Raw genomic sequence first — 25649 nt, 5'->3', positions numbered from 1 at the left:
AGCATATACCCTAAATCACAGCTCTCTTCATAGTATGCAGGAAGGACTCTTTTCCTAACTCCTAGCTTCAGGAGATAGGTTGTTAGGGTAATGGTTCCCAATGGCTTTTAAAATGGTTCCTAATGATCCTCCTGGTATTCACTCTTTTCTGTCATCTGTTCCTCTTGAGTATGGACTAAACCTAGTTGGCTGGTTTCTAATGAAGTGATGAAGGTAAAAGTGATGGGATGTTTCTTCCAAGATTAGGTTATAAAAGACTGTGATTTCTGTCTTGCTGGCACTCTTTCTCAGGCTAGTACTCTCTCTAGCTCCTCACGTTTCCTTTGAAGAAGCAAATGGAAAGGCCCATGTGGCAAAGAACTGAGGGTGGCCTCCAGCTAACATCACCAAGAACTTGAGGCCCTCAATCCACTAGCCTGCAAGGAACTGAATCTTACATCATCTGAATGAACTTGGATGAAAACCCTTCCTACTTTGAGCCTTCAGATGAGACCATGGCCCTGGTAGATACTGTAATTGCAGCTTTATGGGAGACCCTGAAACAGAGATCCCAGGTAAGGTGTAAGCAGATTCCTAATTCACAGAAATTGTGAAATAATACTTCTTTGTTGTTTTAAACCACCAAATTTGTAACGAGGCTATAAAAAAGTAATTCAGTTGTTAAAAAAAGGAAAGCTCCTCAACACTCCCTCCCCACCCCCAGAGGGAATGACTCTGAGGGTCTTTATCCTTGGCTTGTGGCAGCCTCTGCAGTCACCACCTAAGCCTGGACCCTGCTCCTCCCTTTGGCATGACTGACACTTTTACAGATTAGGTCCTCTACAGTCCACTGCATAGTCTTCTCTGTCATCCAAGGGCTTCTGCACTTTCCCCAACATCTGAAATAAATAATACGATGTTTAAGCAAATTTCCTAGTTCCATGCTTCAGTGACCAGACCAGCTTGGAATCTAAGTGTATGTGTGGTTTCTAAGAGAAATCATCCATCTCTATTATGTATCATTAATTGTACTGTGGTTTGCAGCTTCTATTTACTATTTACCAACTAGTATGAAAATAGTTCAGTATTTTAACAAGTATGCTGTGCCAATGCATACTGGCTGAATATCAGTCCTAGTTTATGCTGTAAGTTTAATTTGCTTGACAAGAATCAAGATCTTAGTTCTACTTTCTTTCAATAAGTTTTCAATACAGTATAAGTGTATGAGTTTGAATGTCAAGCATAGTAACATTCTAGGGAAATTTCAATTATTTAACGTAACTTTTACAACTTCTTTTGGCCATCTCAGTCTTTAAATTATGAGGGTATTACTTTATGGAAACTTGTTTTATTGGAATTGTTTTATTTATAATGCCCATCAATGTAGTGAGGAGCTTTGACACAAGTTATAGTTACATGTTCATATAGGCACTGACAGATGGCACAAGGAAGATAAAAGGGGGCCACAAAAAGGAAACAAAAATGAGGCCAAAACTTAGTCTGCAGGAAACAACAACAGAGCATTAATTACTTCCAGCCAGTCATCCGAGATTTGGTTTACGCATGTTGGGGATAGAGGCAGTGTATACTTGTGTAAACGACAAATTGAGAAAAAAAGTTAATTATTACAGTAAAATGTATTTGCTCTATTAAGCTGTCTTTATTATCCCAACTCATCCTGATCTTTCCTTGCTCTGAATTACAGTCATGCTTCGCTTAATGACACAAATATATTCTGAGAAATGTGTTGTTATGTGATCTAATCTTTGTGTGAAAATCACAGTGTGTGTTTACACAAACCTAGAGAAAAACTCAGACTAACACCTAGGCTTTATGTTAGTCTATTGCTCCTAGGCTACGAACTTCTACAGCATGTCGCTGGACTGAATACTGTAGGCAGTTCTAACACCACGATAAGTATTTGTGTATCTAAACATATCTAAACATAGAAAAAGTATAGTAAAAATATATTATAATCTTATGGGACCACTATTGTATATGCAGTCTGTTGTTCACTGAAATGTCATTATGTGACACATGACTGTACTGTACCACTCTATATTTCACATACTTTTTTTCCCATTGATTTTGCTTTCCAATGTAAAAATAATACATGCTCACCATAAACAGCAAAAACAAAAAAAAACAAAAAAACTATAGGAAAATAGACTAGTGATTAAGAACAGAGACTTAGAAATCAGACATGCCTTCTCTTGACTCCAGTACTCACTATTTCAGTTCATCTTTTTGAGCCTGTTTCCTCATCTATAAAACCTAAAACTCACCTCCCAGAATTGTAGGTATAAAATTGGAGACTGCAGGGAAATGATACTTCAGAGAAAGTGCACAGATAGTTGTGTAAACTCATCCAGAATATGAATGTAAACCCCAAATATAACAAGGCAATAGTATGGCATGAATTGAGTTTTGAAGATCTGGTGTGACCCACATGATCAGACAGTGTCACCAGCAACTGCACCCCACCTTTGGGAACCCTGGGGTCCAAGGAAAGAGCACTAAGGTGGCTGCAAGTACTTCTCTTTTTTTTTGAGACGGAGTCTCACTCTGTCGCCCAGGCTGGAGTGCAGTGGCCGGATCTCAGCTCACTGCAAGCTCCGCCTCCCGGGTTTACGCCATTCTCCTGCCTCAGCCTCCCAAGTAGCTGGGACTACAGGCGCCCACCACCTCGCCTGGCTAGTTTTTTGTATTTTTTAGTAGAGACGGGGTTTCACCTTGTTAGCCAGGATGGTCTCGATCTCCTGACCTCGTGATCCGCCCGTCTCGGCCTCCCAAAGTGCTGGGATTATGGGCTTGAGCCACCGCGCCCGGCCTTGCAAGTACTTCTCAATGAGAATGCCTAGAAGGTTCCTGTTTCCTTGACTAAATAAATCAGAAACTTAATCTAATATTATAGTGAGTGGGTTCATGCATATTTGTGTACTTCTTTTGTTTGGGAAAGATCTCTTTCTCAAAACCTGTAACCCATGGAAACACTGCAAATGTTACATGTAAAATGCTTACCACAATGCCATATAGTAAGCACTCAATAAATTTCAGTAATTTTAATTTTTTAAATTCATTAAATAAGTCATATCAAAAATTAATTACTAATGATTACCATTATTCAAAGAAAAATTTAAATCACCAATAACTATTTCTAAAAGAGAACTATGGTTAATATTTTGGTACATGAGAGTTTCCTGACTTTTCCCTCTTCTCCATAAAAATATATATTTTACATACTATCTTAAAGCTGTCCTTTCCATTTAAATTTGTATATGTCTTTTCCTATACATGCATTTTAAAACAATTTTCAATAATTATAATAAGTTTGTGACCAGTCTAGGCAACATAATGAGACCCTGTCTCTACAAAAAACTTAAAAATTGGCTGGGTGCAGTGGTGTGCACCTGTAGTCCCAGCTACTCAAGAGGCTGAGGTGGGAGGATTACTTGAACCCAGGAGATTGAAGCTGCAGTGAGCAAGTCACATCACTGTGCTCTGGCCTGGGTGATGGAGTGAGACATGGTCTCAAAATAAAATATAAATAAGAATAATAATCCTTTATAATACCACTTGTTTGATATTTAATTACCCACTTGTATATAAAAGACATATAGATAATACATTTATATCATAAATATATTAACATATACACACTTCTAAGGTTTGGACTAATATTCAAACTGCTCTCTAGAAAGTCTGGCTGTATGATGCACTCTCCCACCAACAGCTGCACTGTTGTCAACATAGTACCATAAAATTTTACATTTTTAGCAGTCTTAATTTGTTCTTCAGTTTTCACTACAAAATTCTTAAGGGCAGTAGTTGTTTTATTTTGTTTTTATATCCCCCACAATGCCAAAACGGTGTCAGACATAAAGAAATATTTTAAATGAATTCTAACCTTATCTTTGAAAAGCACATTTATTTCAGTCTTAGATGGAGAGGGAGGTCTGCTATAGAGGTGCTGTGGGGTTCAGGAAAAAAAAAACAGCCCTGTAATTCTGTATTTTAACAAGAGAAAGGAACTAATCATAATTTAGTCTCATTCTGACCAATTAAAATAATAATATGAATATGTTGTATGTAATGAAAGAATATTTATCTCAAGGTTTGAATCTTCATATATTACTACTGTACATCTACTTCCAAATTCAAAGAGGGAGCCATCAAAGACCACCATAGACTGGAATTAGATACTTCTTTATCTGAATAATTACCACTAAGAGAATAAAAATAAACACACTTCTGATAAATTCTCATTGCCTGGTGGAAAGGCCAAACGCAGTTCTAGCCTGGGGACAAACTTTTGCTTATAAAGTTATTTTTCTGTGTTAAACTGAACAAAAAGAAACAAAAGGGATTGTCTGATATTCATACTTTAATATTCAATACAGGCCCAATCATGCAAGATACGTTTAAATCTTTAACACCTAGGGAAGATGAACTAAGCTTTAATGTAGTATTTAAGAAAAAAGTAGTTGTCACTAATGAGGTATATTTAGACTTTACATCTTCCTTGACAAGGCCAGTTGCCAAAATCATTTTGTTTCATCATATTATAATAGATTTTTAGTGCACATATCAAAATCTGACCTAACAAATGGTATGCAAAAGGATAAAAATGGCATTTACTCTGATGAATTTGCAAATATTTTATGCTTAATGGTACTGTTATAATAGGACTTACAATTAGAAAGTATCAATGAAGTATTTTAAAATCTAATTTAAAACATATAAGCAACAAAGTTAAAAATGCCTCAACAATTATGTTGGTTCAGGTACCCAGTTCAAATTGAGTAATTGCTGAACATTATATAACTTAGGTAAGTTCGCTTTTTAAGAAATCAAGATTAAAATGTTACAATTTAAGTAGATAAATGCTGAATTATGAAAGGGATGCAAAAATGTAGTTTTCTACATTGTTTAAACACAATCCTTTATGATTCTAATAATTTTCCATAACAACTGAATAAAAGAATAAGTTGAATATGAAGTATGTATGGGCATACAAATGGGAGAATGATTTCTGTATAAGCACAATGTAATTATACAACCTAGGCTTGATTTCTAGACAATTGCGGCCCCTTTTCTTTTTAGCTATAAACAACTTGCTGTATGACAAGTAATGCAAAACTGTATTTTGGGAGATTTCAAACATTTATAATCCACAGGAAAAATACTCAACACGCCTACACTATTTTTTTAAGCCCACAATAGTGCAGTCTTTCAGCTATAAAGCCAGAAGCCAGTTATAAAACCAGTACTTTTCCACTAGAGTTACTTGTGGGGTGGGGAAGGGGACGTTCAGCACTGCAAACGTTAGGGTCTAAAATAAGATCATTGCAAGGAGTCACTACAACACTTGCACTGCCAGCACTGTCATGGCAACAATGAACTAGCTAGGAGAATGCTCTTTTAACATTCAAAGCTAATCTTGAGTCTATTGCTCATGGAAATATACCAAATTTTCTTTTAGGTAGTGCATTAAAGAAATCATCTTACTAGGAATCACTTAATATAAAAATAAGCCTTTTATACACCATATTTCCAGGATCAGAGTCCACAGACTCCTTGTGATCAGGCAACTTTTATAATGACAACATAATGAAAAGTATACACCACAGTGAAACATGAAGATTCAGTAGGGCTCAAATGCAATTTAAACACGGGTCAAGGTTTAAATAAGGATTTGATATGCAACTTAGTAACATCTGAGAATGTGATTTCCCCCAGAAACAACAAACTTTTAAGTTTTACCTTGAAGGAAAATAATTTGGGAAAGAAAGTAATATATTTTCACTGTTAGGAATCTTAACATTAAATTTTTAATTCAGATAATCAGGTATAATGTTGGAAAGCACAGACTCTTGAGTCTCACAGCCTGGGTTTTAAACCTGACTCCTCCTCTTACAGATTGAGCATCCCTAATCCAAAAATCCCAAATCCCAAATGTTCCAAAGTCTGAAACATTTTGAGAACTGACACGACACCCCAAGTAGAAAAATTCCACATACAAGTACTTAATACAAACTATTTCATGCACAAAATTATTCAAAATATTGCATAAAAATTACCTTCAGATTATGTGATAAGGTATATATGAAACAGATACATTTTGTGTTTAGATTTGGGTTACATCCCCAAGATATCTCATTATACATAAGCAAATATTCCAAAACAAAACAAAAAAAATTAGAAATGTGAAACACTTCTGGTCCCAAGCATTTTGTTTTGTTTTGTTTTGAAACAGGGCCTCCCTCTGTTGCCCAGGCTGGAGTGCAGTGGTGCAATCTTGACTTACTGCAGCCTTGACCTCTTGGGCTCAAGCAATACTCCCACCTTAGCCTCCCAAGTAGCTGGGACCACAGGCATGCACCACAATGCCCAGCTAATGTTTATATTTTTTGTAGAGATTAGGTCTCACTATGTTGCCCAAGCAGGTGTTGAATGCTGGGCTCAAGCAATCCACCAAACTCCTGGGAACACAAGTGTGAGCCGTGATGCCCAGTCTGGTCTTAAGCATTTTGGATAAGACATATTCAACTTGTATTAGCTATGATAACTTGGGCAAGTTTTTAACCCATCTGGGCCTTGTTTTTTCTTGACAGATAAAATGGAAATAAAAATATCTACCCATACAATGTTGTGAAGGTTGAATGAATTATTACATGAAAAGAGCTAAGGGTTAGGTGTGGCATACAGAATGCCTTTTCTTCTTATTTTCAAAAGCATACAGACTGCTAATGGCGTTTTAAGACAACTTGATTCCAATCCCATGGCACATTTTAAAGCAGACAGGAAAGTCTGGTGCCACCTCTGCCCCTCTCCTCCCATCCACCCCAACTCACAGAAGATAAAAGAGGCAGGCACGGGAGCTCAGAAGGAGCCCCAAAGACACCTGCCACATATTACCAAGCAAATTCAACTCTTGTTTAGTTACTTTCTTCTAAATTATATCAAACTGTCTGATAGAGAAAGCACTGTTTTGAAGACTTTCTGCTTAATATGTCAAGCTCCCATTGGGGGAAGCACAGTAGAAACACTGATAGGGCATCTCTAATGTCCTCATTAGACCCTCAAGGAAAGAAACTTCTGTAGTAGATAACTTGCTTGGAGTACTAGACATGAATCAACCAGGAGCAGAGTATTCGGTTGCTTACTGGCAACGCCGGCATACAAACAATCACTTACTTTTCTATATTATGTGCCCCTGAAGACATGTTGAAAGTTAAATGTTTATAAGTGGAATAAGAGACTAACACAGTGTAAGGGAAATCCAGTTCCCAGAGAGCTAAAACAATATTTATAAAATCCTTATAGTTCCTAGAGGCATTATTTCCCCTAGGACCAATGAACCTTCAAAGTAGCTTAAAACTTTCTCAGTTGCCTAGAGACTTGGGGGACTCTAAGGGCATATAGTGCTAGAGGGCTCAACTTCCTATCTCCTCCCCTAGAGGAAGGAGGCAGAATAGAATACTAAGTACTCACATTCACTGAGCGCTTACTGGGTTCCAGTAAGCATTGCTCATAACTCTGTAAGGGAACTGAGGCTTAAGGAGGTTATGTAACTTGCCTAGTCACACAGTTTGGCAGAGCAGGACTTAAACCCAGTCTGACTAACTTCACAGCCCATGGTCTTGACCATTATCCTCCAATGCTGTCCAGGTACTGAAGCACAAGCTTTGGCTGTGGGCCTCTCCATTTGTACTTGATTACCCGGATGACCCATGCAGCTGCCTCCCTGCAACCTCTCCCAGCTGGTGCCATGCTGGCATACCAGAATGATGCTGGCCTCCAATGAAGGGCTGGTTGCTCCAGATCTGCTGTCACTTTGGGCAACTACTAACGCTTACACTGGGGCAGTGGTACTCTATGACACAATGTATTAAAATAGAATTTAATGTACAAAAGGCAATTAGGGATTTTCAATACATGTGGATACAAAGTGCGGGATGTATGAAAGTCAATTATATAAAAATCAAGTCCATTTCTAAACTAATGGCAGTTTCAAGTTTGACTCATTAGATGGAAGACCTAGATCAAATTCATCATTATCATCATCATCATCACCATCATCATCACCATCATCAATATTTGTTGTGCATTTACTATGTGTTAGGCTTACTTCCACATGCTTTACATGTTCAAATAATTCTCAAACCTACTGTATGAAGTATTATTATTCTCATTTTACAGATAAGTAAACAAAGGTTCAAAGAGTTTATTCATAGTTAAATTTGTACAGTATACTAAAGTTTACAAAATGCTTTACCAATGTCATCTCTTAATTTTTAGAACCATACCACAAGGGAGATAATAAAATGTCAATTACTAGATGAGGAACCTGAGACTGTAGACGTTAATTTATTCATGAGCACATGGCTGGTAAGAAAATTCAACACGATCTTTATACCATTCTGAAGTAAGAACTCTACTCAAAGTGAGACTCTGGATATTTAGAATAGATGGTCAGGAAATAAAGTAAACCAGAAATAAAAAGTTTCTTTTGTTTTTTAAAGTATGACCTTTATTAAACTCAAGTGAAGTATATATAGCCTTTTCTTTCCCATGTCAAAAAATAGATAAGCATAGAGTTTGGCAGATAGTAGATAAACACACATATACAAATCTAATGAATGAAATGAGAAGAAATGATTCATTAGGTTCAATAGTAAAATTTACATTGTCTCAATAAAATTTCAATTTTTCATACTCAGAATGTCTGTCATCAACAAAGGTCACATGTTATAATTTAAGTCAGTCAATGTATACATTAATTTGTTAAATGAGAAAGTAGATACATCTTAATTTGAGGTATAATCACTATCAATGACTTTGAGAGATCTTACAGTGTGAGAAAACCTGTCTCCCTAACATTTAAATCACTTTTTACTTTTGAAAGGCTTTTCTTAAATATGTCCTTCAGTACCATTGAACGTATCACTCTACCACTATTTTGCAAGGCTCAGTCTTTATCATATGATTGGAAGAATTTCTTGCTGTGTTTAGGCTATGAATAGCATTTGAAAAATTACTCAGTTATAATTATAGACCGCTAACACCTGCCAACTAGCTAGAAAATGAAATCATGTAGAATTTAAAGACAAGTGTGCAGTGCTTGTCAAACACAGAGGTATCAAAACAGTAAATGCTCACTTTTAGTAAGGTAAACTAAGATTCTAGTTAGACTTTACTAAATATTACACATAAATTACTCTAGCCATATGGTTAATATTTTAAGGCATATATATTTGTCAGCTTGTCAATTTAAACAACTTTTAAGTTAAAATACCAAATGAATACTGTTCACTAAATGAATATTCAATTCACTAATGTATATTCACCAATGTACATTCAATAAATGATTACATATACATATTAAAGTTTATTTGGGTAATATAAACCACAAAGCTCACGTCATAAATTTTTTTTCCCTTTAGTATTGTTTAAAAGCTTAGGAATTAGGCCGGGCACGGTGGCTCATGCCTGTAATCCTAGCACTTTGGGAGGCCGAGACAGGTGGGTCACTTGAGGTCAGGGGTTGGAAACCAGCCTGGCCAACATGGTGAAATCCCATCTCTACTAAAAATATAGCCGGGCGTCGTGGCAGGCGCCTGTAATCCCAGCCACTTGGGAGGCTGAGGCAGGAGAATCACTTGAACCTTGAGGTGGAGGCTGCAGTGAGCTGAAATCACGCCACTGCAATCCAGCCTGGGCAACAAGAGCAAAAGTCTCAAAAAAACAAAACAAAAAAAGAAAATAAAACACACAAATAAAAAATAAATAAAAGCTTAGGAATTGTCCTAAGGTGATTTTATAATAAATAAAAGAATTTATAATTCTAGGAAGGAAGACCTTCTCTAACTTTTAAAATTAAAAATAAAGTAATATTTATGTAAAATATAAAGCTAAAATTATCTAGTTTTTCCAAGGTAATTCCCTATTTCATTACAATCTTCTTTACATGAGAAGGCAGATAATTATTGTGTTGCCAAATTTAACATGAATTTTTTTTGTTACAAACTCAAGGTTGTTTTTAATCTATTTATTTGAAAAGTGTGCCACAAACTGTGAGTCTACTCGTAATAGACAGATTTTAATAATACCAACTGGGAAAATCTAATAAATGCTCCTAATAGTCATTCTACAGAAACTCTCAAAGTATCTCCAGTGAAAAACGTACTTTTAGAAAAACATGCATCTTTTAAAGTTTTTTTTTTTTTTTTCTTCCACACACTAACTTTATGGTACATGTATGTTTATTGACACTGGCTTAACTTGGTGTAGCAACCAACAGGAAAAAAAAAACAAGCATAAAAATAATGTTCCCAAAGTGTGACTATCTAGCGAAGGTTTTCATACCTAAATTTCTAGTCTGTCAATGCCCCTAGAAACACAATCACCGGCCGGTTGCGGTGGCTCATGCCTGTAATCCCAGAACTTTGGGAGGCCGAGGCAGGTGGATCACAAGGTGAGGAGATCCAGACGATCCTGGCTATCGTGGTGAAACCCCGTCTCTATTAAAAATACAAAAAATTAACCGGGCGAGGTGGCGGGCGCCTGTAATCCCAGCTACTCAGGAGGCTGAGGCAGGAGAATGGCGTGAACCCGGGAGGCGGAGCTTCCAGTGAGCCGAGATCGCGCCACTGCACTCCAGCCTGGGAGACAGAGCGAGACTCCGTCACACACACACACACGCAGACACACACACACACACACACACACACACAGAAATGCAATCACCAACTATTCTGAAGAATCCTTGAAATCTGATTTCCTGAGTATACTGTGCCAGCCTAGTTAAAGTACTAGGTAATTCCTTAAGGTCATTTGAAATCTTTCTCCCTTAATGTAGTAAATGTGAGCTGGAAACAATGTGTCAAAGTAAACCCTATTTTCCGCTAACTTCTATTTAAAATTTTAGATATTTTACCATGGTGTGAAAAAATAAACTGATTTGAGAGATTCTGACAAAGTAGACATTAGAATTGGTGGCAAAGCTTGCTTGGTACTAATGTACTTCCAGCAGCACTTTCATCCTTCTAAGCATTTTAAGCATGCTGCCCTCCCTGACCAGCATCAACTCTGTTCTTCCACAAATTCTAAGATTTTTCTCATGTCTATGGTTCCTTCCAGTCGATGCTAATTTGCTACAATATAAACACTGCCTATTTTTAAATTAGAAAATTCTTCATGATTAACACATAACCTGAAGTAGTGCCCATTTTATTAAAATTTTAAGTGATTAAGAATCCTGTATTAGGCTGGGCGCGACGGCTCACACCTGTAATCCCAGCACTTTAGGAAGCCGAGGCAGGCAGATCACTTAAGGTCAGGAGTTCAAGACCAGCCTTGCCAACACGGTGAAACCCCATCTCTACTAAAAACTAGCCGGGTGTGGCTAGTTTTCAGTGTAATTTTTAGTTTTAGTGTAGTTTTTAGTGTAATTTTTAAATTTTTTTGTAACTTAGTGTAATTTAGTCTACATTTTTTGTAATTTAGTGGTTTTTAGTGTAATTTTTAGTGTAATTTTAGTGTAGTTTTTAGTGTAATTACATGCCTGTAATCCCAGCTCCTCGGGAGGCTGAGGCAGGGAGAATTGCTTGAACCTGGGAGGTGGAAGTTGCAGTGAGCCAAGATAATGCCACTGCACTCCAGCGCGGGCAACACAGTAAGACTCCATTTCAAAAAAAAAAAAAAATCTTTTATTATACCCACGATTCCACAGCTACTTTCTGTCAGACCAAAGTTTCAACAATCCTTAAGTTAGCAGTTTGAATTACTTATTTATTACCTATTCAAATGGTAAAAAGATATTTTGCAAATTTCTAATGGCTTATCAAAATAAAAATAAATGTAACTCTAAACAAAGACAACAGCACACCTATTTTCTAATTCTTTTACTTCATGAATGGTCTGCATATACAGCACTTTAAGGACACAAAGTGTTGAAAATGAGAAAAAAATTCTAATTAAGCCATTGTTTTAGAGGATCCTTCATGATGTCATGAACAACCCATGACCTTAAAGTAAAATTTACTATGCAAGTGTTTAACATCTTTGTACAAAATACTATATCTCATTTGTAAACAAAATAACTATGTTAGAAAAATATTTTTTAAATGAATCAGTTTTTTTCATGTTAGAGGTCACTGGGGGCACTGCAACAGGAATAAAATAGATAAAATTGGGCCGGACACAGTGGTTCATGCCCGTAATCCTAGTACTTTCAGAGGCGGAGGTGGGTGGATCGCAAGGTCAGGAGTCCAAGACCAGCCTGTCCAACATGGTGTAACCCCATCTCTACTAAAAACTAGCCAGGTGTGGTGGTGCCCACCTGTAATCCCAGCTACTCAGGAGGCTGAGGCAGGAGAATCGCTTGAACCCCGGAGGCAGAGGTTGCAGTGAGCCAAGATCGCGCCACTGCACTACATGGGCAACAGACTGAGAATGCATCTCAAAAAATAAAATAAAATAAAATAGATGAAATCTGAAAACATAAGAGTATTGTTGTTAATTTTGATCTTTCTGAAGAGTCAAAACATAGGACAAGATGTATTTATATATTATAAAGAAGACACTGAGTATAGATAGTACAGATATGATTCCTACTGTAAGTCAGAAAGTTAAGAAAGATTGGCTCTGTCTTTAAACAATTTAGAAAAAAAAAGTTAAAGATTTGCCTTCAATTTCTTCACATTCTTTATCCAAAGAAGGACAAAAAACCTGAGAATAAAGAATATTCTCTGAGCCTCAAAAGCAAGGAAGGAAAGCGGTCAAAGACAGGAATGAGAGGAGGCACTGAGAAGTAAGCCACAAGGCTTTCTGAGGGAAAGGGACCGAGTTCTCAATGTATCAATAAAATAAGAAAGGCCAGAAAATAGTGGTATGGGAGAGAGAAGCTTAGTGTAAATATTGAAAGAGGACTCTCATATTTGCTGTGATATCTAAGAGTCAGCAGTGAATGTTTGACAAGCACTACCTTAGACTTTTGGCTCTCACTAAATGGCAGTTTAAAAAAAAAATCAAAACAAAACAATCATTTAAAAAGACCAAATCTGCTTCTAGAATGTCTCCAATCTGTTATATTTTATAGCCCCACTATAAATGAATTAAGTATGCTTCTAATCTAATCAGATCCAAATTATAAATAGACCAAGTGATATATTATCTAGTTAGATACACATGCAGTTTTAATGGAAGCCTGTAATTAGGCGTGACTGCCTTCTATTCTGCTTCTACTCATCGAGAAATTTTCTGTTCAAGTGATGGGGTTGGGGGTGGGGGTGGTGGTCTCCTGGTCCTTAGGGGCTGAATGCTGATTAGTCCAAACCAAAAATAGAAATGCCCAATTTACTCATCAATGACTGGCTTAAAAAAGGGCATGTGACCCAATCCCAGTCAATAGAAACTGAGAGGAAGTCTGCTAGAGGGCTTCTGGGAAAGCTTTTCTTTCCTGAGAGAGAGACACTGGGAAGAAACTCTTTTCCTAGCTGCAGATAGTCATGTCTGCACATGCTGCCTGGAATAGCATGCTGTAGGAATGGAGACATCACTTGCTATGCTGAGGAAAGGAGAAGAAAAAAAGAAAGCAGACAAGTAATGTAGTTGAGCCAATGAATCAATCAAGCTTGGGACTGCCAACCTCCAGATTTATTATGTGAAATAATAAACTTATTGTTAGATCTTCAATCTATTTATTACTCAATTGGATACCAACTAGATACTGCAACTCCAACTGTAGCTCTAACAGCTACAAATGTGCCTCATACCCAACAATGAAAGTTTCATTTCTCCTGGAGGTGGGGGGTGTAATAATCACTTTACTAAATGAAAGCCTCCTCTACCCAACTTACCAAAGATAAGTATTTTGTTGCTTATTCTAAATTTTCTATCTTAAGCCAATTTACTTTCAGACAGTATTGATTGCTGGCAAACTTATGAAAATATGATCAAATGACCATTCTTGGAAAAGTACTTGGCTATTCTGGATACGCCTCAAAATCTTTTGATACATATGTGCTCTCACATTTTTCTCCTTAATTACATGTATCATCAAGACTATAGTTCACCAGTAGACTCTATTAGTAAAGTGGGCCAGTATTAATACTACCATTCCCTTATTTAGAGAATCCAGGGTATCAAAAGGTGTAATTCTTCTTAAGTTTCTTTAAAAACCCAATATAAATAAAGCCTTGGATGAGAATAGAAAACCTTCTTCAAAAGCAGGAAACAACACTTACTGATCTTCAAGTCCCAAGAACAGTGCCTGTCTGGCCCAGAATATTTCTCAAAAATGTCAATATATTTAAACATGTTGATGTGGAATCAATAAATCGAGAACTGGGGTATAAACAAAAGATGCTATCTCCCAACTTTTTTTTTTTTTTTTTAAATAGATTTAGCTCCTTGGAATTGAATCCATTCTACCACCTTGTCACCATTTCTCACCTGCCAACTATAGCCCTCCGAGCTGACCCACAGCAATTCAGGGCCTTGAGGAGCAGCTGCAGAAATTGCATATGCACCGCAGCTTTTGCTGCTTTACTAATGAATAACAGAAAGCATTATGGAGTGCTACATTTGAATTATATTTGCGTTCTCATGAGAGGCTGAAGCTAAAATGGTAGGCAGTGAAGCTGGAGAGGTAAGTGAAAGCCAGATAATGCTGGGTACTATGTGACATTAAGAAGTTTAAATTCAATTCTATTCTAAAGGGCTTTTGCCAGTAAAGTTACATAGATTTTCATTTTAGATAAATGGCTCTACAGCTATGTGGAGGAGAGATATAAAAGTGGAGGGTGAGTTTAATCTGGAGAAGTGAGAGATAGCAATGACAGAACTAGAAGAGTGGTATCGGGGGCAGAAATTCATTTAGGAGCTATTTCTACTTGGATGTCTCATAGACAACTTAAACTCAACATGTCTAAAAGAGCATTCATTTTTCCCCTAAACTGACCCCCTGCCCCTCTTTTGTCTCAGAAAACAATTGCACAATTCACCAAGTACCTCAAGCCAGAAACTTTAGAGCCATGCTTAATTTTGTTATTTTCCTCATCTTCTAAATCCAACTAAATACTATATCCTGTGGTTTCTAACTCCTTGATATCTACCAGACCCATTTTAATTTTTTCCACTCCCTCCTGCCCTACCTCATATCCTAGTCGGCTATCACTTTTGTCATAGGCTACTAGGACAACCTCCCAAATGATGTCACACATCCACTTTTGACCACGGAAATCCATTCTCTAGAGTGATCCTTCTGACACACTATCAATCACTACACTACCTTGCTCAAAATCCCCCAGTGGCTTCCATTATTTCTATGATAAAGTCCACAACCCTTAACATAGCCTACAAGCCCCTCTGGGGTCTGGTTTCTGCCTAGTAATAGTAGGCATACCTAACATTAACTGAGCATTCCTTATATGCTAGGCACTGTGCTATGGTTTGCAAACATCATTTATTTTATTCTCACAGCAACATTGTGAGGCAGGAATCATACGCATCATGCTCATTTTGCAGATGAGGAAACTGAATCAAGGAGAGATTATGTAACTTGTGCAAAGTTGTAGAGCTAATAAAGCAGTCCCACACTGCGTAACATTTCAGCTGATGACGGACCCCCCATATACAACAGTGGTCTCATAAGATTACACACTTGACCCTTAAACATCAAGGGGGTTAGGGGACCAACCCTCCCCACAGTTGAAAATCTGTGTATAACTTTTGACTACCTCCAAACTTAGCCAACAATAGCCTACTGTTGACTGGAAACCTTACTGATAATATAAATAGTCCATTAACACATATTTTGTATGTTATACATATTATATACTGTATTCTTACAATACAATAAGCTAGAGAAAAGAAAATGTTATGAAGAAAATCATAATGAAGAGATCACATATTTACCATTCATTAAGTGGACATAGATAATCATAAAGATCTTCATTCTTACAGTCTTCAGTGTGAGTACACTGCTGAGGAGGATCAAGAGGAGGGGTTGGTCATGTTATCTCACGTGTGATAGAGGTGGAATAGGCAGAAGGAGAGGCAGAAAAGGCAGGCACACTCAAGTGTAACTTTTGTTTGTTTATTTGAAACAGGGTTTTGCTCTGTCACCAGAGGGCTGGAGGGCAATGACACAATCATAGCTCACTGCAACCTTGAACTCTTGGGCTCAAGAGATCCTCCTGCCTCAGCCTCCTGAGTAGCTGGTACTACAGGTGTGCTCCACTGCACCCAGCTAATTTTTTTTTCTTAACTTTTTGTAGAGATGGGTCTTGCTATGTTGTTAAAGCTGGTCTCCAACTCCTAACCTCAGGAGATCTTTCTACCTCAGCCTTCCAAAGTGCTGGGATTACAGGTGTGAGCCACCCCACCCAACTTAGTATAACTTCTATTGAAAAAACAATCTTCCTATAAGTGTACTCATGCAATTCAAACCTATGCTGTTCAAGGGTCAATTGTAATGTTATATTATTACTCTATCTTTTCTATGTTTAGATACACAAATACTTACCATTGTATTATAATTGCTAAAGTGTATTCAGTTCAGTGACATGCTGTACAGGTTTGAGCCTAGAAACAACAGGCTATATACCACATAGCCTAGGTGTGTAGTAGGCTATACCATCTAGGTTTGTGTTATTTCACCCTACAATAGTCACACAAATATGATACCACCTAATGATGCATTTCTCAGTGTATCAACATCATTAAGTGACACATGACAGTATCGGAGCCAGTTCTGCCAAACTCCAGAGTATGTCCTCTTAAGCTATTCATGCCACCCTCAAACTGTCCGCCTCAGCCATATTGCATTACTTTCAGCTCCTAGAACTCATTTGCTCTCCTTGTCATGAGGCCTCCATACATACTGTTCCCTATGTCTGGAATGTCCCCTCACAAATCTCACCTTTACATGGATAATATTTATTCATTCATTATGTCTTTGCTTAAATGTCATTGCCTCAGGAAAGCTTTCCCTTACCATCTAAAATTAAATTTTTTATTTGTTTACTTCTTTATGGTCTGTTTACCTTTGGTATAATGTCAAAATTGTTACCACTGGTCCTCAGTTCTCAGAATGACATTCAGCAGGGGTTCAATAAACATTTGTTGCATAACTGCATGCATAAATGAATGATGCTGGGTGGAAACTCCCTAAACTGAAAACTTCAGCTATTCAGACTACTGATGAAAAACAGAAAGAAGGAAAGTATAAATTTGTTCATCCACTGGATATTTATTTAGTAGCTTCCAGGTCCCAGCCAATACTCTTAAGAACTCACAGCCTTCCTATGGGAGACAGACACATAAGCATGTGCTTATAACACAATATAAGTAAAGTGCCTGTTATAATTATACAATAGATGCAGAGATGCAAAAAAAGAGTATGTCTATAGGGAACCTTCCCAGGAAAGGAAATTCTTGAGTCCTTTTGCAGGATGAATGAGTCTTGAAATATATATCGTATAGTCTATGTATTTCACTTATGAAAAGCAGAGGAGCATCTACTATATATACCAGAGCACTTTACGTCTCATTTGATTCTCACAAGAGCTCTGTGTTGTTATTCCCATTTTACAGACGTGGAAATTCAAGCTAAGAAAGGTCAAGGAATTTGCCCAAGGTTACAGGCAAGGACATTAGTAAAGGAGCGGAATTTGAGCCCAACTCTGACTCCAGTATCCATTTATTTATCATCATATTGAAATCCTTTGATACTATACTCCCCAGAGCCTGCTCACTTTTATTTTCAATATAACTCTTAACAAAATCGGTTATCTGGTTTCCCATTCTAATATAAATTAAGCAGCAAAATGAAAGATCAGGAAGAGACCAAAGTCAAGTATCCTGATGGCAAAGGACACAAGAGAAAAACTATAAAAATTACACACAAAAAATATAAAAACCAATGGATCATATAGTCAGTCCTCCACCCTTTGCTGCACAACAATACTTGATATGCTTAATGATGACCCCATTATGGACAAAAATGGTTGTTATAGCCACTACAGTCTAGAAGACAGAGAAATAACTTTTTGTGTTTCAAAGGGTAAACTTCAGTTACCTAGTATATTAATTCCTCTCTGGTAACTCTGAATTATAACAATTGTTTCCAAAGTGTTAGTGAGAAGGAATATCCCAAGATCTTAAACAGTCTTCATTTTGTGGATATTATTTTTCTGTTGCTTTAAACTAAATTCAAGCCAGTATATAAAACCTGTCAATTTTAACTTACATAGTTACCCAAGTACCTTTTAAATTTTAAAAACCTCTCATACATGACTTTGGACAACACACGTGCATTGAGAAATGTAAAGATTGACAAGCATATATAAGGTGTTACTGAATATTCTCAATATCTAAAAACTTCTTTTAAAAAAAGTCTTCTAACACACCTTGTAATAAAACAGGATAAATTATGAACAAAATGGAGGAAAAACTATAATATTTTTAACCTGTGGCACTCATATCTTAAATAGCTACACATGTGAAAAAGAAACAATTCAGGCAAACACAGAGAAAGCTGGTTGAGCAATTTGCCATAAAAGTGTTTCTATCAAATACCCCATCTGGGTCCACCTTTTCAACATGAAGATGTTAGCTTTTTTAAGAGAGCTTTTTATTATTTATATAATTCTCTTCTTGAAAAAAGAGAGGTTGCATTTAGAGAACACATCCTGGTTTGTTTTGTTTTTAAAAATAAGAGAAAATTGTTCCACCAATTATATTGAACAGGCTGACTAGGAAACATTTAATATCTTTTATCATTTTAGAGGCTTTTAAATGTGAGCCTTTCCACTCAGAACACTGTGACAATGTGAAAAAACACACTGGCTACATTTCCCAACAACATGTAAAAAGAAATATAAGGAAAAACAAGTATTTACTTGGAATTAACTGTAGTTTTCATATATTCTTCCAGGAGCAAAGCAGTTTCTGCCTAAAACTCTAGAAAAACGCTACTTGTTTACTTACGGAACACTCTAATTTAAAGATGTAAACTCATAATCAAAGTTTACATAATCACCTAATAGAAACAAACACAACGTGAATAATTGCAAATAAAATTTCACTGTACTAGGGAGACAGTTGTATTTAAAATGCTCTTCCTTACCTGGATGCTCTTCAGAATAAACTCACTTTTCTCTCTCACATCTTTGAAGGGACACCTCTTAGAAAGCATAAGTAGATGAGCAAGTAGCTTATTCAACCCATCCGAAGACTCGGTATTTGAAAGCCCGTCTGATGGATGATGAGGTGTTTCTTTCACCGAACGAAGACACTCGCTTTTCCTCAAAATGGTTTGCCTAATGTTTTCCAGTGCTGTCTCTCTAGTAGTTGAATCTCTACTGCACAGTCCATCCCATCTCACTTCATTCTCTCCTTCAGCCATGACAATAGTTTTTCCTTTGCGGTCTTCAGTTACCTTTCAGCATGCCCCCCAAAATCACTCTGTGTTTTTAAAATGAAAAATGTAAAAATAAAATCAGAGAAATCAAATCGTCATGAAAACACACATATGGGTAACATTTGGAACCACTGGTGTCTTCAGCCGATCTACAAGCTAGATCACCCTCTCACCCTCTCCTTGTACACTAAAGGGCAGTCTTCTTTCTGGAAAACAAAGTTGGAAAGTTGCAACCTTGCAGCGCTGGCTTTGGTGGACAGAGAATTTCGGGGAAGCGTTCTCCTCCGTCTCGCAGGGTCAGCGGATATCCTCACGTTGTGGAGCTGTCAAATCCGTGCTCTGCCCCAAAAGGCTGGTAACAGTTGAACGCCCTCCAGCCATTCGGGGCTTTTTTGTCTGTGCAGCCACCGGGTTCTCTCGAGCTATCCCACCCCGCCCCTCCTCCGACACCAGTCCCCGCCCTCCGCAGCTCCTCCCAGCGCCTCAGCAGCCGGCCGGGCGCCGGCAGGGAAGGCTCGCCGAACCCTGGCCCACTGGCCGCAGCGGCCGGAGGCTTGGGCGCTGCTGGAGGGCGGCAGTCTCGGGCAGCCGCTGTCCCGGCGGGCGGCGGTGAAAAAAGGCGTCCCCCCGCCAATTCCGGATCCCCGGGAAGACGCTACTTCTCCGATCCCTGCACCCTCGCCCACCACCACCGAGCCAGAGGGCATAGGGCAGCCCTGGCAATCCTCGAGCGCAGGGCTGGGCCGCGGAGCTGGCGGGGCCCAAGGCGCAAAGCCCGCCCTTCGCCCAGCCCCATCGGTGGGGATCAGCCCAGAGGGCGGGAGCAGGGAGGGGAGACGGGGTCCTCACCCCCAGCCCCTCCCTTTTCTCCGCCCGGCACAAACCGGGAGCCACCCCGGCCCCAGCGCCTTCTTCCCCGCCCAGGCAGACGCGACCCGCCGAGGCAAAGCCATTGGAAAAAGCCCCGCCCTCTGGCAGGCTACCTCCGGACCCCCAGTGCGCCGCGCGCGGCTGCCAAGCGCTGCCGGCTGCTACGCATGCGTGACTTAGAACAAGGCACAAGCGCCTCCGGAGGCTCTAAGCTTGCGCCCTGGGGCGGTTTCTGTTCCCGGATGTTTGGAGTGAAGGGGAAAGAAAAAGTAAGGCGTAGAAGTACACTGAGACTTCGTCACACACAAAACAAGCACGACAAAGAAAAAGGGCGCGAAGGGACTTCTGGACGAAATTGAGTCTACATTTAAGATCACCGTAAAAGTAGTGACGGCCTCTTTATTACTCCAAACCCCAGATTTAAGTCGGTGGGACGTCTTCGCGTTGACTTGTGGGGAATGTAGTTTTGATGCTGCCGGCGCGTTTTGTTTGCGACAGAAACTACAATCCCCAGAGGCCACCGCGACGTCGCCTGTGGCTGCCCGCGAACCAACGGTTAGCGGTGGCAGGGGCTGACTGAGAGCGTCTGCTTGGTAAGCACTGTAGGCTGGGTTGTCACCTTTCCTTGACAGGGTTTTTTCTTCCTCCATTTCCTCTGGGATTTTGGAGACGAAGCCATCTAGGGTGGCCTCCCTTAGTCCAAGGATTTTTCCAGTGACTTGCGTGGGAAGGACTAGTCCAGCTGCCCAAGCGCGGGGTGTGGTGGGTGAGGCGAGGATTTAGGGATCCTGATCCCGAGGATCGCAGGGAGCGGCCTAAGGCCAAGAAGGAAGGATACTGTGGAAACTGGAGCTTCGGGCTGCTGCTTCTGCTTCCACCCTTTTCTGTGGACAGGCGCAGGGTGGATTTGGGATCTCTGCGCTTTTGCACCTTTGTTTGCCTTTGCTTAGGGATGTTCTGGGCTTTATTTGCTTTTAAAAAGTCATTATTTGATAAAAGTCGAGGTTTGAACGGCCATCAGTGGACTGATAATCGGTGTAGATTTTAATTCTTTATGTTGCAGAATTGCATTACATTAAATTCTAAAAATTTCATCTTGCTAGGCACTGAATATACAACAATGAGAAAGACAGTCTTATCCAGTTAAGAGGAACCAGTTGTTAGACATACAGTTACAATACTATATGATATCACTGGGATGCCTAGAAGGAGATCTCTTAGCCCAGTCTTGGAAAGCCAGGGAAATCTTCATCCCAGGGGAAATGAAGATCAAAAGAACAGCATATGCTAAGGCCCAGAGGGAGAGATAGGAAACGTCAGTAAGCCAAATCATACATACTTGGCGGTGTGGGGTGGGAAGGGAAGGGTGCTTTTTGTGTATTGATGTACTTTGAAGCTACAAAGAGACAGATACTGTGAATTCTTTACATTGTTTCTGTAAGTGAACTATTTTTGAATAGATGCATAGTTCTGATGAATTGGTCGAATTTCAAAAGCCTGTTACATTCTAACACTTCTAGTTTGAATCAGAATTTTAAAAAGGGAATAACTTATGAGTGTGATTGAGAAAACAAAATAAAACCATTCCGTTTTTATCTCCTTTTTGGGATGATCATCCTCTATCCAGCCCAGAAAGGGTAGGGTAGTTTCTTAAGGCTGGGTGCCTTTTTATGCCGTAGTTAAATATGATCTCATGTGTACCCATGGCTTCACCAATACTTATGACTTTCAAATGAATAGCTCCATTCAGCTTCACTTCTCAGCTTTCACATATCTATCTCTTGGATATTTCTTCTTGGATATCTCAAAAGCATCTCAAACTCAACATTCCTAAAATCAAATGCATAGTTATCTCTTACGAATCTGATTCTTTTTCAGTGTTCCTTATTTCAGCAAAGGACACTACCATCCATCTACTTGTGAAAATTTGAAAGCTGAACATTATTCTTTATTTCTTCTTGCCCTTCATACTTCTATGGCTAAATTATTACCAAGTTCTGCCAATCTTATCTCCCAAAATATCCTTCAAATATATTTTTCTCTCCACCTGTCTTCAAACTGCGGTAATCTCTCAAGACCACTACAGTAGCAATTATTCACAATGACCCTCCTCCATTAGTTCTCCATTATAGCTACCAGAATGATTTTTTTGAAACTGCAGATCTGATCAGATTTTCTCTTGGTTAAAACTATTCAATGGTGTCCTGCTACTGTTAAAATAAAGGCAAAACTCCTTTATAAAGCCTGACATCATCTGGTACTCTTTCAGACTCACTTCATATACTGCTCTCCAGATCAACCATACAGACCATTTTTCAGTCATTGGTTCTCATATTCCATTTCACCCACGCATTTACTCAACAAATCTCTGTTGAGTCCCTTTTATATAACAGGGCATTCAGGATACAGCACTGACCACAATATATAAAAATTCCTACTGTCATAGAGCTTGCATTCTACTGAGAAGAGATAGTAAATAAATATGTAAAACATTTAGTAAATGAAATGAAGACGCAGTGGAGAATAAAACAACTGGGAAGGGGAATGGGGAGTGTCAGGATGTGAGGGGCTAGGTTTACTTTTAAATAAGGTGGTCAGAAAAGACCTAATCCAGAAAGGGACAATTGAGGAGATATGAAGTAGGGGAGGGAATAAACCATATAGATGCCTGGGCAAATAGCATTCTAATGAAGAGAGTTAGTGCAAAGGCCTTGGGCAGGAGCCTGAGTGCACATTTGAGAAATAGCAAGAAGGGTAGTGTGGCTGGAGCACAATGAGTACAAAGAGAATAACATGAGGTCACAGAGAAAGGAAGTAATGGTGGGAGAACATGTACGTGACTGAAAGGATTAACATTTTTAATTGAGTTGGGAAAGCATTGGAGAGTTTTGTGCAGATGAGGGCATGATGTGACTTTTTAAAAATGACTACTTTTCTTTCTCTCTCTCTCTTTCTCTCTCTCTCTTTGATGGAGTTTTGCTCTTGTTGCCCAGGCTGGAGTGCAATGGCACAATCTTGGCTCACTGCAACCTCCACCTCCCAAGTTTAAGCAATTCTTCATCCTCGGCCTCCCAAGTAGCTGGGATTACAGGCATGCACCACCATACCTGGCTAATTCTGTATTTTTAGTAGAGACAGAGTTTCACCATGTTGGTCAGGCTGGTCTCGAATTCCTGACCTCAAGTGATCCACCCACCTCAGCCTTGCAAAGTGCTGGATTACAGACATGAGCCACCGTGCCTGGCCTCTTTCTTTTTGCCTGAGGCAGAGTCTCACTGTGTCACCCAGGCTGGAGTGAAGTCATAGCTCACTTCCTCCTTGAACTCCTGGGCTCAAGTAATCCTCCCAACTCAGTCGCCCAGGTAGTTGGGACTATAGGCATGTACCAACATGCCCAGCTAATTTTGTATTTTTTCCTGTTTTTTTTTTTTTTTTAACTGAAATTACATAAAAGTGGAGATAATTTTTGTCTTTTTATAGAGACGGGGTCTCACTGTGTTGCCCAGGCTGGTCTTGAACTCCTCAAGTGATTGCCTCAAGCGATCCTCCTGCCTCTGCCTCCCAAAGTGCTGGGGTTAGAGGCAGACACCACTGCAACTGGCCTGAAATGAATATTTCTTTTAAATTGTGTTGAGCATAGACCATGGGGAAGCAAGAGTAGAAACAGAGAGGCTGGTTGGAAACTAAAGTAATAATCCAGGTGAGAGAATCTGGATACGTTTTGATAGTATAACCAACAGATTTTGCTGACAGATTGTGTGACAGTAAGAGTCAAAAATGACTTCAAAGTTTCTAACCTGAGCAACTAGAACGGAGGAAGTGCCATTTACTGTTACGGGAAAGTCTGCAGATTTATGAATGGGAGAGAGAGGAAAGGTTGGTATTTTAGCTTGGCCATGTTAAGTTTGAGATGCCTCTAAGAAATTCACATTGAGATGTGGAGGTGGAGGAGGCAGTTGAATAAATGAGTCCAGAAGTGAGGAGAAAGAGCTGGCAATAGATATAATTTTGGGTTTTATAGTAGCGGTTTGATAGCAGTTGTTGATATCACCAAAAGAGATATTCCATGGAGTTTGGGTGGATTTGGAGTTCTATGCAAAGGTGACTGTGAAGGAGCAGCCAGTGAACAGAGGAAAACCCACTGTTCAGTAGGTGTCCTAGAAGCGAAATGAAGAAAGTGATTAAGGAGGAAGGAAAAATAAGTTATGTTAAATGTTGCTGTAGGTCTAATGAGATGAGGATTCATAATTGACCACTACATTTAGCAACATGGAGGTCATTGGGATCTTGATAAGAAACTTTTGGTGGAGTAAAGGTGAAACTCCGTCTCTACTAAAAGTACAAAAATTAGCCGGGCATGATGGCGCATGCCTGTAATCCCAACTACTCGGGATGCTGAGGCAGGAGAATCGCCTGAGCCTGGGAGGCGGAGGGGCAGGAGGTTGCAGTGAGCCAAGATCGCACCACTGCACTGCAGACTGGGCGACAGAGTATGACTCTGTCTCAGGAAAAAAAAAAAAAAAAGAAAGTCTGCCTTTTTTGGCTGCAATGTATAAATAGATGTTATGGAATTTAGAAGAACTTCTTTAGATCAGTAAATATTCAAGTTACATTTTAGAACAGTAATTAATTAGGAAACAGATATTGAGAGGTTTTGCTAACTTTGGCCATGGACCATGGAATCATGCAGTATGTTGCCTTTTAGACTGGCGCCTTTACTTAGCAATGTGCATTTATAGTTATTTTATGTCTTTATATGTATGGCTTGAGAACTCATTTGTTTTTATCACTGAAAAATAATCCATTGTATTACAGTTTGCTTATTCACCTTTTGAAGGACATCTTAGTTGCTTCCAGTTTTCATCAATTATGAATAAAGTGTCCTAAAAATTTATGTGCAGGCTTTTTCTGGGCATAAGTTTTTAACTCATCTAGGAATATGATTGCTGGTAACCCTATGTTTAGCTTTGTAAGAAACTCACAGCTGTTTTTCAAAGCAGCAGTACCATTTTCTATTTCCCACCAATGAATGAGAGTTCCTGTTGTGCCCCATCTTTGCCAGGATTTGGTGGTGTTAGTATTTTGGATTTTAGCTGCTCTGATAGGTATGTAATGGTATCTCATTATTGTTTTAATTGGTGATTCCCCAATGACATATGTTGAGCATCTTTTCATGTGCCTATTTGCTGCCTGTATATCATGTCTGGTGAGGTGTCTGTTCAGATTTTTTGTCCATTTAAAAATTATTATTACTGTTGAGTGTTTTTGTTTTATAGAGGCAGGGTCTCGCTGTGTCACCCAGGTTGGAGAGCAGTGGTGATATCATAGCTCACTGTAACCTCAAACCCCTTGGCTCAAGCAGTCCTGCCTC

At 39.0% G+C, this 25649-nt stretch overlaps 2 protein-coding genes across 8 annotated transcripts in view; one reads left to right on the top strand and one right to left on the bottom strand.

Moving 5' to 3' along the window:
• SESN1 (sestrin 1) overlaps positions 1–20160 on the bottom strand; it is a 111237-nt gene extending 91077 nt beyond the window's left edge. Inside the window, exon 1 of the mRNA XM_023205975.2 lies at positions 19115–20160. Coding sequence (XP_023061743.1) covers positions 19115–19393 — 279 coding nt within the window. The 5' untranslated portion in view covers positions 19394–20160. The remainder of the gene's footprint in view (positions 1–19114) is intronic.
• CEP57L1 (centrosomal protein 57 like 1) overlaps positions 19941–25649 on the top strand; it is a 62455-nt gene continuing 56746 nt past the window's right edge. For 5 of the 7 annotated variants that reach the window (XM_023205979.3, XM_026454408.2, XM_026454409.2 and 2 more), the window contains exon 1: positions 20688–20871. The gene's annotated coding sequence lies outside the window, so the exon portion shown is untranslated. Of the gene's footprint in view, positions 20872–25649 lie in introns of all 7 variants that reach the window. The other 2 variants (XM_023205980.2, XM_023205978.2) reach the window with 1 other exon arrangement.

The sequence above is a fragment of the Piliocolobus tephrosceles genome, chromosome 5, assembly GCF_002776525.5.
Source record: "Piliocolobus tephrosceles isolate RC106 chromosome 5, ASM277652v3, whole genome shotgun sequence".
Lineage (NCBI taxonomy): Eukaryota > Metazoa > Chordata > Mammalia > Primates > Cercopithecidae > Piliocolobus > Piliocolobus tephrosceles.
The sequence above is the reverse complement of the archived record's forward strand: the minus strand, read 5'-3'. Positions and strand labels throughout refer to the sequence as shown.